The sequence below is a fragment of the Triturus cristatus genome, chromosome 12 (genome assembly GCF_964204655.1).
Source record: "Triturus cristatus chromosome 12, aTriCri1.1, whole genome shotgun sequence".
NCBI lineage: Eukaryota > Metazoa > Chordata > Amphibia > Caudata > Salamandridae > Triturus > Triturus cristatus.
In genome coordinates this window covers 574,699,287-574,713,994 of record NC_140595.1, presented here as the reverse complement: position 1 = coordinate 574,713,994, position 14,708 = coordinate 574,699,287, and the positions used below count along the sequence as shown (strand labels likewise).

Sequence of the window (14,708 nt, the reverse complement as noted above, 5' to 3'; positions counted from 1 at the left end):
CCTCACTATGTCCAGACTGGACTACATCTTCATTACCCATACTTATCTCCACAGGGTGTCCCAGGCGGCGATCCTGCCCAGAGGTCTTTCGGACCACTCGCCGACACAGGTACATTTGCGCCTACTGACGCGTAGGACGCCGTATCGCTGGCGTATGTCGCCATGGCTCCTCAAGGACGCAGAATATAGTGAAGCTCTAGGCCAAGCAGTCACTGACTACATACAGCATAACGTGGGTACTGCGTCCTCACCAGCGATTTTCTGGGAAGCCATGAAGCCCGTGCTCCGGGGTGTGGATATAAGTTTTCGAACGCACGCTAAGGCGGCCCGGCGGGCAGATATAGAGGAACTGGAGGCCAAACAGACGCGGCTGCAGGCGCAGCTCCTCCAGTCTTCGGATCCCACCACCCGGAGAAATCTGCTGCATGTCCAGCGTCAGCTGGGCCAGCTGCTGACGGATAATGCTAAAGAGGCGTGGCTCGCCACTCAGCACCGGATATATCAATGGGGGGATAAGTCCAGCCAGATGCTACACCGGCTGTGCTAATCTCGGGATGCCCAAACACAGGTCCTGTTCCTCCGTGCGGGGGACGGTCGCCTCCACACCTCCCCTGAGGCGGTAGCGCAGACGTTCGCTGTCTTTTACCGGGAATTATATGCGAAGCGGGAGCCCCTCGATGAGGCGCTCATTGATGAGTTCCTCTCTGATATTCCCCCCGTGCGCTTGACAGATGCCCAGAGGGATGCACTAGACGAGCCCATTACGCTAGACGAGCTCCGCACCGCGATGACAAATTTGCGCCCGGGCCGAGCCCCCGGACCCAACGGCTTTCCGGGAGATTTCTTTGGGCCCCGTGCAGCGGCACTGGGCCCGCACCTTCTTGCGGCTCTGGAAGACGCAGTTGACCATAACATCCTTCCCCTCGACTGGCGACATGCCGAAATTGTAGTATTTCTGAAACCTGGCAGGCCCCCAGAGGACCCAGGCTCATATCGGCCTATCTCGTTATTGAACGTTGAGCCAAAACTGCTAGGGAAGGTCCTGGCGGATGGGCTGCGGACCTGCATATCTACCTTAGTCCACCCCGATCAATCCGGGTTCATGCCCAATAGGTCGACCAGGCATAATATACGCCGGCTTCACAATGTCATCGCAGGGGCCCGGCAATTGGAACGGCCCACTGCCCTGATCCAAGCAGATATTGATAAAGCCTTCGACTCCCTTAGCTGGACCTACTTGTTCAAGCTGCTTGGGGCGGTGAACTTGGGGCCCCGAGTCTTGGCATATACGAGATTGCTGTATACGGACATTTCGGCGTCCGTTCGGGTGACGGGTGCCTGCTCCCCTTCTTTCCCGATCAAACGGGGGACGCGGCAGGGATGCCCGCTGTCCCCCTTGCTGTTCGCGTTGGCGATCGAGCCATTGGCGGCGTGGTCCCGCTCAGATCCGGTCATTCGGGGTATGGATTGGCCCTCGGGCCACTCCGATCGCATCGCGTTATATGCCGATGATGTTATCTTCTTCATTACGGACCCTTGGGCTTCCGGGCCCCGGGTGCTTCAGATTCTGTGGGTGTTCGGCGAGACTTCGGGCCTCTTGGTTAACCCTGCTAAGTCTACTCTATTCCACCTGTATGGAGACCAGAGAAGCCAGGCTTGGGCCTCCCAGTTAGTGCTGGCCCCAGATCACATCAAATACCTGGGAGTGGAAGTCACTCGTACACCGGATCTAGCTTGGACTTTGAACATCGCACCCCTGCTGACCCAAGTCCGCAATGAAACTACGGTGTGGTCACACCTTCCACTCTCCCTCTACGGCCAATCGGCCATCTTTAAGATGGTGACATTACCGCGTCTCTTGTACCATCTTCAACATTACCCATTTCAGGTGCCCCAGGCGTGGTTCCGTCAGCTTAATGCACTTTTGAATGGATTCTTGTGGCATGGAGGGCCGGTGAGGGTCGCCTTGGCGACGTGTGTGCAATCTACCTACTGCAGGGGTATAGCGGTGGCAGACATTCAGGCATATTACAGGGCCGTGCATCTTCTAGTTATAAATGAATGGTGGTATGCTTCCCCCACGGATCCAGCCTATGCATTGGACCGGGCCGCGTTGGCGGAGACGCCTCTGCTGCATTTCCTCTATAGCCGTTCCTCGCTGGGACGGTTGCCCCCGGCGTGTGCCACGGTGGTCCAGATCTGGCGGCAATCGGTCAATTCCATCGGATGGCGCGGCAGGCTTACGCGGGCCACCCCATTGTGGCAGGGTACCCTCCTCAAGGAGACGGCAAGTTTGGAGGGCTTTCGCTATTGGGACGTAATAGAGATTTCCACGCTGGGGGACGTAATGAAGGGGGTATCGCTCAAATCATTCCAGATGTTGCAGGCTGAATTTGAGCTGCATAAATCCCAGTTTCACAGATACCTTCAATTGCGACATGCCCTCAAACCTAGCGTCTGACATCTGGACACTCTGCCAGAGTTCCACCCGCTAGAGGGCAGACTCTTGATGGGGGACCTCGGGGATCACAAAATCCGAAAGATTTATCAGACGCTGACAACATTCATGAACACCACCCTAGATAATACCAAGGAGGCGTGGCAGCGAGATATCCCCACACTCACGGAGGACGATTGGGCGGAGGCTATCGCGGGTCCGCGATATGCGGCGGTGGCCACTAAATATCGATTTATACAATTCAAGTATTTGCATCGGGCATATTACACTCGGCACCGCCTCTGGCGCATGAACTTGATTGAGTCCCCCACATGTCTCCGGTGCGGCGACGGTGACGGCACCTTCCTACACACGGTGTGGGACTGTGGTCGCTTGCGCCCGTTCTGGGACGCGGTTCTGTCATGCCTGGGGGGGGTGCTGGGCTGGGAGCTACCCCTCGATCCCCGATTAACACTGTTGCACTGTACCGAGGAGATAGGGGGCAATATCTATAAGCGACACCTTCTGTTTCTGGGTTTGACGCTGGCCAAACGAGATATTGCCCAGCATTGGAAGTCCACTACCCCGCCCCCGGTTCAGGCCTGGAAGAAGGCGTTGGATCGCTGCATGTCCGCGGAAGAGGCGGTATTCTTGGCAAGGGGTTGTCCGAACAAGCATAGTAAAGTCTGGAAGAGATGGGCGCGATATCGGGGCATCGTATTGTCTGTACGGGCGGGTGCAGTGACATTGGACCCAATAGAGAGACTGATCAGAGCCCCGGTGGCTTCCTCTCCAAGGCCCCATGACCTATGAGCTGCGGGAGGGTAACCAGAATATGGAACAATCATTGATGGGAAATGTTGCATATCCATGTTGGACTGTGGGTTGGTGTGCTGTGCGGGAGGGGGGGGAGGGTTTGTGGGTCTGATGTTCTGCAGACCAGGGGGGGTTGAACAGGGGCGCCAATTCTCATTATTCTTCTACCCGTATTGGTACCATGTATAGGGGCGAGTTCCCCGGTGTCCTTAAAATGCCAATAAAGTTTGTTGTAAAAAAAAAAAACTACACGTTCTGCCTGGAGAACTAACTCTCTGATCTGGTGTTTTGACCTGAACAAACTCTCGCCACCAGAAACTCTTGAAGATTCAGGTGAACTATTGTGATCTCTACCACGCTATCTAGCAGAGTCATGGCCCTCTCCTTGTTTAGAAGCAGAGTCCTCAATATGTGTGGCATATTTAAGTGAAATACTAGCCACTTTCTTCTTTTGAATTGAGGCATTTGTTGTTGAAGTTTTTCTTCCTTTTCTATGGTGAGTCCTTCTGTGGTTTCATTTACTCCTCTGAACTGTGTTCTGAATGTATTGCGCTCTCTGAACATTTTTCTGATGATTCCTGAAAGATTCTGGTGAACTATTGTTGTCTCTACCACACTATCTAGCAGAGTCATAGCCCTTTCCTTGTTTAGAAGCAGAGTCCTCAATATGTGTGGCATATTTAAGTGCAATACTAGCCACTTTCTTCTTTTGAATTGAGGCATTTGTTGTTGAAGTTTTTCTTCCTTTTTTATGGTGAGTCCTTTGGTTTCTTTTACTCCTCTGACCTGTGCTCTGAATGCCTTTCACTTTGAACATGTTTCTAATGATTCCTGAAAGGAAAGAGAAGGACCTGTATCTGTATACTGATACCTATTAGGCTGTTTTATAGACTCGCGGTTACGCAAGTTGTAGCGCTTTTTAGAGGATTCCTGTGAATTAAACTTTTCTTTAGTTTTATTATCATCCCAGCATTTTTAGATGACTCTTGTGCCTGTCTCTGGGTATTCTTTTCATAATTTCCCTTTAGCTGAGGTTTGGTAGGTCTGGCCCCCAAATTATCTTGACCGATAGATGTGTAGGTTTCAGCAATAACTGTAGGTAGTTTGCGCTCTTGGTCTGCCAAAGTGACCTGCGTGAGGCGATGGCATACCGCCAATGCTTCTGCTTCCCCTTTAATATTTTTTTTGTCCTCATTCATAAATAAGTAACTTTATTGAGAGTTGTAGGCTCTGGACGAGTCCCATATGGCGAAGAGAGGAGGTGATGATCTCTCATAACGGGGGGAAATGCCTCATCACCCTAGCTCTCATATGTGAACCAAACCTCTTAAAGTCCTGGCAAGCAGACGAGTTTTAACGATCGGGGGTACCACCTCCTAGCTGCCGTGATTTAACCTATTTCTTAATCATTGGACCATAAAAGGTATAGCTCTCCAAGCTTAATTAGAATGTAGTGCCCACGCCTCCCAATCCACCCAAGTAGCTGCTCTTTTTTGGAGGAGCAGGATCGATCTAAGGCATTACCTCTATTAACAGATTTGATCCAACCCAATATGACTGGGGGTTCAGAGGAGACCCATTTTAAACAGATTTACAATCTTGCCAGTAACATTAAAATAAGTAGCAATTGGGCATGTTGTTTTGTTAATTTCTTTAGAGCCTCCCCGCTAGGCAAAACCCCAAAGATGACCAAGGCCAGACTTACATCAATTTTCTTCACCAAAATCTCAGAAATGGCCTGACCAATAGCTTGCCAAAAGACCCCCTTTAATATTACATCAAATTATTGAGACTACTGTGGCATAGTTACCTATCAGTTTCATCCCAAAATCCAAGGCAGGGTCCACCTCATATTTATTTTGAATCTACTTGAGCACATCAGGCAAATCAGCTATGGAGGATGTACCATGCGTGATGGTATAGACTGCAGCAAACATTGTGCCCCATGTGGCACATTCGTCTAGTGGGCGAACCATGCCTAAAGGTAGGCACATTGTGAGAAGTCTGAGTTTATCTTGGGGTCCCATATGGGGAAACACTGCTTCAAGCTGATATGTTTTTTGAGCAATCCAGAACAGAATCTCCTTCCGTCTGAGGGGAACAGTACCCATAATTTCATTAATTGTGACTGAACTAAATTGCTGGCATTGACAGAAGCTGTTGTGCAGCTTGAACAGCCCTAGTTGAGGTCGGTGTAATTGATCACATAATGAACTTTGTTAACCATGTATATAGTCGAACTATACCTGTGTAAAGTGTACAAAGTTCTGCTGCTGTGAGAATCCTATTAGTGGTTATGGTGTATAGCCGACTAGGACTGGCCATGCTTCAATTTCATTGCTGAGGGATCCCAGACATACATTCTCAGGTGCATGTGGTAGGGTGCCTTGGAACCTGGTTCCTGAAATGTTAGTGCAATTTTCAAATCTTCATAAGCTCTGAAGTTGTTTGGTATGGCTGCTTCAGTGTATATGTGAAAAGTTCCTGTATTGGCGTCTGCGACCAGAAATGTTACCAATGAATAGAATATCTCTGTTTCATATGCTTCATGGGCCTCTACCATGAAGGTAATATCCCCCCGTAAGAGGAAGTCCTTGTTGTTCATCTGTGCTAATGCATTTCTGTAATTAAGGGGGATAACCACTGGTGCTGGTTTAGTCATTTTAATTAATTGAATTCAGAGAAGGTAAGCTACATTGGGTTGATCCTGTGAAAGGTTCAAGCTTGAACAAACTACAGATAATAGGGGTTTCCTATTTTAGTTGAGGAGGATTTTTCCCTAACACCACGGCCATCTCTGTTAAAATGGTGACTTTGGGGCTTTGGGCACACTTAAACTACCCAGGAGACCTATTATATAAGTACCTGAGCTATAACGTTGGTGGTGCCATGGCGTTTGGTTCATACTAATTCAGTAAGACTGTGCATTGGGACAACATAATCATTAAAACTGTGTGAACTGAGTCTTCTCATACCATCAGAATATGTTGGCCTGTTTCCTGGTTAGCCCACAGTGCGCCATCTGGACCCCTAAACCTCACAGGGTACCTGATAGCGTCTACATTCTCAGATAATGACAACCCTATTTCCCCAAGGAAATTGTGGAAACAGATTTACCATTTCTCAGTAACTCAGGTATGCCCAAAGGGAGACATAAGAATTACACAAATTGGCATTTCAAATATTTATTGAAGCAATAGGATTCTTCTGTAAAATACTTGTACTGCAATGATTAGTAAAAGGAAACAAAGCATTGTATCAGCATTACAAGAATGGTAAAAAAAATTATAATTCAACCATTATGATTATTGAGTCGATTACATGGATACATATAATGGTACTCCTTCCTAGTAGTACCTATCCTAGAGGGCATAGGGTGAACGAGGTTCTGCCAGATACCTTGGAATGATCTAACTCTACATTTACCTGTGTTTGTGTGTGCCTCCCGGAAGCCAGTCTGGTGTAGAAGAGGCTGTGGTCCCTGTCAGGATAGCGATGAGATTAAGCTGAGCCAGAATTCAGGCATGGGGCAACCACAACAATCCATGAAAATGCTCCTCTGCCAAGCAAAGATTTGGGGCAGTTTATATAATGAAAAATGGACCCATTCACACAGTGCCTGGGTTCAGATCTGGCTTGCATTTTTCATTCAACCAATTCAGAGCTGTCATTGAACAGAGAGCAATATGAAAGGGCAATTTGTGCAGTGTACTTGGTCCTTGGACAAACTGTACGATGGTATAATAATGTGGCTACGAAAAAATTTATCTGTAAGCAAAACACTTTGTGAGTATACTATCACATGCAAACACACAAGCACAATGTGCTAAAAATCAGTGTCTGAAACAAATTCACCTTTAAACATGAACATCTAAAAATTGAAGTGTTTGTGCATCGGCCCTATCAGTATTACGACAATAGGGTATGAATGAAGTCTTGAGTGTAGCATGGCGTCTAATTGCTAGATGTCCCCATTGGGCTGAAATGTTTTGGGACTGATGCAATGTTGTTTCCATGAGAAATGTGAACCTTATTTTGAATGACCCGGTAACAGGGCTAGAGTTTCTCAACCGCTGGAGTTACTTGTAACTCAGGCAGTGGGGAAGATACAACCCAATAAAACTTTGACTATGGGGGTCCAGTAAGAAAGAATAACAGGGGAATCAATTATTTCAAATGTGATTCCCACAGTAATTCCACATTTTCCATGTAGTTTCATACTTTTAGAGTTAGGTATATGATCTAGTCACCAAGCATCTTATCAGTAAGTGGCTTCCTGAGGGAATTGTGAATGGACTTCAAAAAAAGAAAAGAGGTTTCACATAATCACTGCAAAGAAGGTGAACCATGATCCTGATAGAGTCTCAAAGTACAGATGACGGACAGGGCGTGGTGTTTGTGAAGGCTGAGTCTGCATGCTAATAGCTGAAGTTATACTTTTAATTTGAGGGGTCACTTTTGCTTCATTAGAGGAATTTACAGTATAAAAGCATAAGGTTGCCCTTGGTCACTGCCTGATAACATTTCATACTTACATTGGCTTTCCCCTTGTCACTTTAGTTCGAACCATTCTTGGAGTTCGCAGCACCTTTCTTGTTATTTTGCTCCCTCCTTGGTTCTCTTTAGGTTCTTACCTTTGGACACTTTCTGCAACCATATTGTGCAGTTTGTGGTCTACTACAGATCAGCCTCTACCTCTTTTTGGATCAAGTGTGGTTTTTGGTGTTCCTTGAACTCGACACAGCCGTCATTAAAGTGGAGGATGAGTTATGTTTATGTACTAACTACTCTTATTGGTATATGGCTCCTCTTTATCTTTTTACTTTCTGCTTTTCTCGTTCTTTTCATGTAGTGGTGCAGTCTATGCGAAAGAGAGTTAAATTTGCAGAGATCATTGAGTCGTAAGACATACCAGTGTCCCTCTGTCAACTATTCCCTTCAGGCTCATCTCAGGGTTGAGTGGAAGGAAGGGACTATGTTTTAGCAAGTGGCACACCACTTATACTTTGTAAAACACTGATGTATATTTGCTATTTTCAGCAGCCAAATTGTCTGGGTAAAAGTAAAGAGCTCTGCAGTGTTACAATAGATTTCATAACTCTGAAGAGGCAGGCAGCTGCTGTTAATGGCTCCATCACAATTGACCTGACGCTTGTAATAAGGGCTTTGGTGTTTATAGACTGTTACTTATTCTTAATGACTTTAGTAATTGTAGTGCCTGCCAAAAAAAGTACTGGGACATTATTGTGCTGGGCTAGCTATTCTGTGCACGGACAAGATAAGTTGTGCTGCTAAGCTTATTGAGCAAGGTGAGAGACATCCTGTGCCTCAAGGTACATTTAAGCAAAAAGGAGAAATGGGAATTAGAGGTTTTCTGATCATTATCTACTTACCTTTGAAAATTAAATCTGAAAAAGAGTCTGTGAACTTCATTCTAGGAGACGTTGAAAATCTAAAATCAGGTATCATATGTATAACAATTGGGAATCCGAAAGCCTGGTTTGTCCAAGTATGATCCAAGTACGATTCATGAAGACACCTTTATGGAAAATGCAATTCGGTCCAACTCAGATAGAATTTTCCCACACATAGAAAGTCAAGGCGAGAACATCATTTGATTTCGATGTAACAATGGGAATGCATTTTAAATGGATAACGGCAAACAGAAATTCCCGAAAAAAAGTTTGAATTACATGGGAGAGAGGCTCTATTACCGAATATCCACTAATGGTCAACCACTAATTTGTGTTCTGGAATGATCTTTCAGTAAGTTGCGACAAAGGTTACTAGCCCTAACAAGAAGTTATCCTATGTTCTAATAATAATGTTTTCCATTACTCACCTACTGCCAGAACATCAGATGCAGTAGAATGGAGATATATGTCATACATGGAGGAGATGGGTAACAGGGCAGTGGAAACTACAAACATAGAAGCTAAATGCTGGTAACAGTGGTTGTTATGACTTCCTTGTTTATAGTATGTACCAACCTGTCTGTCCCATCATCTTTACAGTTTTTCTCCCTCTTGGTTCCGTAAGCCACTAGTTTTTTGGACTTCGATATTTGTTGTGTTGTTGCTGCTTTATTTCCCTAGTTCAATTTCTCCTGACTGGTGCTTCAGAGTCCTCATATTTTTATTTTAATCTTGTGCAGGGTTGCTGGTATGCCTGGAGGCTAGTTACAGCTACCTCCACCCCGCCAGGTGTGTCAAATCCCCAATCTACTTGATTAATTCAATTTGCAAGTGTACCGGATTTCCCTTATTCTCTGTGAGATTTACCATTTGGCAGGGGAAGTGAAGCCCCCTCAACTACTGTTGAAGGCGCAGTGTCGTTATCATTAGTTGTTCTACTCTAACACAAGTCTTCCAACCAACTACCTACTGTAGAAACTCTCTCTCTCTTATTTCCAAACCATTCTCCCCTTGACCACAGTTTCACTTCACTATCCTGTAATTTCTTGTAGGAGGTGGGTTGACTCACATGGGAAGAAGGAAGTCTGACGTTGATAGTCTATCCCTGCTAGTTTAAGAGCAAATTAGTCAGGGCTCCTATTTATGTGCATGATGTGGATCTGAACTTGTTCATAAAGGTCAATGGTCAAAAAAATAAAACCCTATGCTAATCGAATTAATTGCAGTACAGAAGCAAATCTCAATATTTTTCTGATTGATTGAATCTGACAGAATGACCAACCTTGTTTGTCTATTTACTAACCCAGGCACATAAACAGTGATGCCATCTGAAATCAACTCTAGGGCTAATTCCTAAGGTGCAGTTGTAACAAAATACAATTGTTTAGTTGAACAGTCTTATACATCAAGGAATACGCTGGGTCAGCTAGTGGCATAAGGGCTGAAGGAATATTCGCACACTCTACCTTTGGAGGTAGATTCTAAAAATGCATTCATGGAGGGTATACATTGGTATATGTTCAAGTTGGCTATTCAGTCTTTGCTTCAAACCTTTGCAAAGCATTATTTCCTTTATTTTGTGGATATCACACAGCTGAAATCCTTTAGGAATGTCAGTGGTTAAACCCAATTTTGGACAGCAGACACATAACATTTTCTGCTGAATGCTTTAAACATTCATTAATACCATCAGGGATGTCCTTGAATAAAGTCTTCAAGTCAGCCATTGATGATTATTTATTCATACAAAGCAACACAACCACTATTGGTGCTAACATGTGCAACTATTTTAAAGGTGTTGCCTACAAAACACAACTTGACTCAAATGTCAGACAGAATCAGACTATTTCATTTTCATAATCATTCTGTAAGGCACAATACCTACCAAGATATATTCCAATAATTGTTCCACAGATGTAAACTTCGATTCTGTTTCGGTTGCCATTCTAACACATATCTGAAGTAGTCCAGCAAACTAAAAGAGATATCACAATATAAGTCACAGACAAGTGTTTAGTATGAATCAGTATATTTTCATGTGTACAATAATATAGAAATTCCCCACATTTTAATCAATCTTTTTTGGCATCAGTTATTCCATGAGCAGCATAAGGACGTAACATAAAGTAAGACTGAACACACGCAATTCATTCACTATCCAATACAGTAATGAATGCAGTCATTTCATCAAATTTGGCCGGGCAAAGAAAATGTTCTTTTCCTTGTAAACCCAGTGTTTTTAAATCACTCTGCTTTACATTTATAATACATTAATAAAATGTGACATGTATATATGTATGTATGCATGTTTATACATAGTGTTTATTTGGTGTGAACCTAGCCAAAAGGCAGAGGAGCACAGTGCGTGGTCAAAGACAAGTGTAAACTCAATGAGTAATTGTGGTGCTAGAGGCATTCCCATGGTTTGATACCACGTGATGTCCTTTGACTGCCATGATTTTAATTGTCTTTTGACCCTAGCCTGAATGTACGGCATCCTGCATAAGCCTTTTTCCCTTGAAGGTTTTTTTCATGTAATCTTGTAGTCTTAAAGTGGGAGCTGTCACAGAGTAGAACAGCCTTGCCAAGAACAGAACGTGTGGGATGTGCATTTGAAAGCATGAGAGAGAGGGGTGTGAAATGTACTGTTTGAGTGTGCAGTGTTATGAGCAGCATTGCTTAAATGTGCAGTGTGTTGTGCATTGAGAGATGAAGTGTGCGATGCTATAGGCAGTGGTGCACAAATGTGCACTATGTTGTACATTGGGAAGTATTATAAAGTTCTTACTATTGGCTTTTACATGGCCTCATGTCATCTTGAATTCTGACTCTGTCTTGCTTGAGAGTTTTGCGTGCACAGGCCCCCAGAGTGCTCAAGTTGTTTGGGTTAATCACGTTCAAGGTTGTTTTGTTTTTTGAGTAGAGATTGTTGAATGTACCCTCGAATGCTTTCATAAGCTTTGTTAAGATAAAGGCTGGAACATGTGAGAATACAGCGGGAACTCCTTTTGCCCTGGAATTCTTGCATGGAAGGTGACCAATTTCAGTAAGTTTACTTGGCACGGAAGGAAAGACTCTGGAACCTTCTAGTGTGATTTGAGACTCTAAAGCTGAAGGTTGTTGACTTTGAAACCGGATTGTTTGAGCCTGAACGATGGATGCATCTTCAGTGTAGGCATCTGGTTGCTGAGTTGCCTGGCTTCGACTGTAAATCCCCCAATCTGGAGTGGGTCAGGATGAAGATTGCACAGGTGAAGTGTTTGATTTTTGATTGGTGCAATTGTGATGAGGGGCCAGTGGCTATTATCAGTTGAGGTGTTTTCTTTGTGATGTGTGAGTGAGTCAGAGTGCACATCCAAAGTTATCATTTGATGTATTTAGTGTATATGTTTTTCTGATTTCTTGCAGGGCGTCCAATATTATCTGCTTGTGCATTTTATTCTTATTATTTCATGCAATTAACAGTTGCATTTGCCAAGTGTGTTTATATTGGTATATATATATATATCTATATATATATCTATATATATATATATATTATCTACTGGCGGTCGCCAGTAGATAGTTATAGTTAGGACAGTGTTTCCATAGGAAATCCGCAACATTCTATTTGGAATAACTTTGGCGCCGGTTGACGAATCCTCGCGAAATTTTCAAAATAGGTGGGGCGCTCCGCTCCGCTCCTACCCTGAAAGTCTCGGGGGGGATTCGTCAAGCGGCGGCTGAGAAAAAAGGGGGGTCCCAAAACGCGTTTTTCCCATGCAATTTTCCATAGGGACCTTTAGTCCAAGGTACAGCCCGAACGGCTGAACAGAATTACTTGAAGTTTGGCAGAGAGGTAGTCCTCAGCTCAGGGATGTGCCTTTTGCATATATGGTGTCAATCTGTTCAGTAGTTCCTGAGAAAATCAAAAGTAAAATCATATATATATGTGGGCGGAGCCTAACGACACATCTCATCCTGAGATCTGATTGGCTGTCAGCACTTCATCCAAGAAGTGTTGGCAGCCATCTTGGGACCAATATACATGATAGCACCTCATTAAAAAGCATTGCAGTTAATAGAAGGTTTTAAGACTTTAGTTACATTATAAATCATTTGTTGATGGTACCATACTCATTTTAGGAATTGTGGTATGTTCTAAGGTGATTTCACCATGTGAAAAAGTCTTCTGCTGAGATATCATGATTGAGAGAAAAATATTTTCTCATGCTTTTCCCACAGAGGTTTGGAAGGTGATCTATAAGCTAAACTGAGAGCTTATTTTCTGTAAATTCACATTATCTTTCTCAGTCATGTGAGAATGAAGTCTGACATTCTCAGTAAAACATGTACATCCAACAAGGGCAGAGACTGTCAGTTGATTCCTTTGTGTTCTACTGCAGCTTCCCAGAGGTTTCCAAAGAACAACTAGAGCGCTAACAGTCCTACTTATGATAAACGTATGGCACACCTGAAGCCATCTTGCTTGGATTAAAGTGGTAACTCTTAAAACATTTAATTTAAAAAGGAACAAAATGAGGGGGTTCATTTTTCCATAAAAAGTATGATTAGTGCTGCAGAAAGAAAAATTAGGGCACATTTTGAGTGACTTCTCAAATCCTCTTCTATTTCATTAAAACATTCTGACATGCAGACTGAAACATGCACTTTCAATACCAGCAGCAGTTTTCCCTGGTGAGCAGTAGCTTTACTACAGTGATCTAATGAGCAAAAAGAGTGCTGACATTCTGAATTTATGGCAAATGTGTGACACATCTGAATGCCTTCTTGATGGAATCAAAGTAAAAAACTGAAAGTATTTCCTACTGAGGAGACTACAGTAAATGAGGAAATTAGGAAACTTCATAACAAATAAGTCTCCCAAGATGGCCACCAGAGACAAAAGAGCCCAAATGTAGCCCAAATATCACCAAGATGTAGCCCAAGTATAGCCCAATGACAGAATGTCCCAGAGTGTTCTTAAAAACAACTAGAGCGCTTACTGTCTTCATTATGACAAAAGTATGGCACACCTGAAGCCATATTGATTGGAATAAACTGGTAACACTTAAAACATTTAATTAAAAAAGGAACACAATGAGGGGGTTCATTTTGCCATAGAAATTATGATTAATGCTGAAGAAAGAAAATTAGGGCACATTTTGAGTGACTTCTCAAATCCTCTTCTATTTCATTAAAAAATTCTGACATGCAGACTGAAACATGCACTTTTAATACCAGGAGCAGACTTCCATGGTGAACAGTAGTTTTACTACAGTGATCTAATGAGCAACTAGAGTGCTAACATTCAGAATTCATGGCAAATGTGTGACATATCTGAATACCTTCATGATGGAATCAAAGTAAAAAACTGAAAGCATTTCCTACTGAGGAGACTGCAGTACATGAGGAAATTAGGAAACTTCATAACAAATAAATCTCCCAAGATGGCCACCGGAGACAAAAGAGCCCAAATGTTGCCCAAAATCACCCAGATGTAGCCCAAATATAGCCCAATGACAGAAGTGTGCAAAACACTTATTATTTTGTGTTTTTGCAGTGTTATATAGTGCAGACTTGTCAGGTATTGGAGTGCTTTACATGAGCATTGGTTACATCACACAAGAACAAATTCATTTTGGTTGCAGACATGGGGAGACTAAGTGATTTGACCAGAATCACAGAATGTCGAGCTGAAGCAGAAACTCCAACCTGGTTCCCCAGTTGCAAAGTCTGCAGTTCTGGAAGTAACACCACATCCTCTCCCCTAAGTGCAACATTTAATCAAGTGGTCAACTGGATAAAAAAACATAAAGATAACAAATAATTTAAAAGTGCTTTGTCGCTATTTGAAAACTCAGAAAATATGTCCTTATTTTAGTCTTTTAGAGCACTAACCATAATTTTGATGCCAATAAGACGCTCTCATATATGTAATTTCTAAAGGAAATGCTCTAGGTATTACAGTTTTGATTACATCAAGATGACGTCAGGCGTTCCACACTTTTGTAATAAATATAGAATGTTAGCAATCTAGTTGTTCATTAGGATACTGTTGA

At 43.5% G+C, this 14,708-nt stretch overlaps 1 protein-coding gene across 2 annotated transcripts in view; it reads right to left on the bottom strand.

Annotated features, from left to right (window-relative positions):
• Positions 1-14,708, bottom strand: part of LOC146776281 (ATP-binding cassette sub-family C member 12-like) — a 1,395,717-nt gene that overhangs the window by 184,847 nt on the left and 1,196,162 nt on the right. For both annotated transcript variants that reach the window (XM_085639684.1, XM_085639683.1), the window contains exon 25: positions 10,553-10,642. In XM_085639684.1, the coding sequence (XP_085495810.1) occupies positions 10,553-10,642 (90 nt within the window). The remainder of the gene's footprint in view (positions 1-10,552; positions 10,643-14,708) is intronic.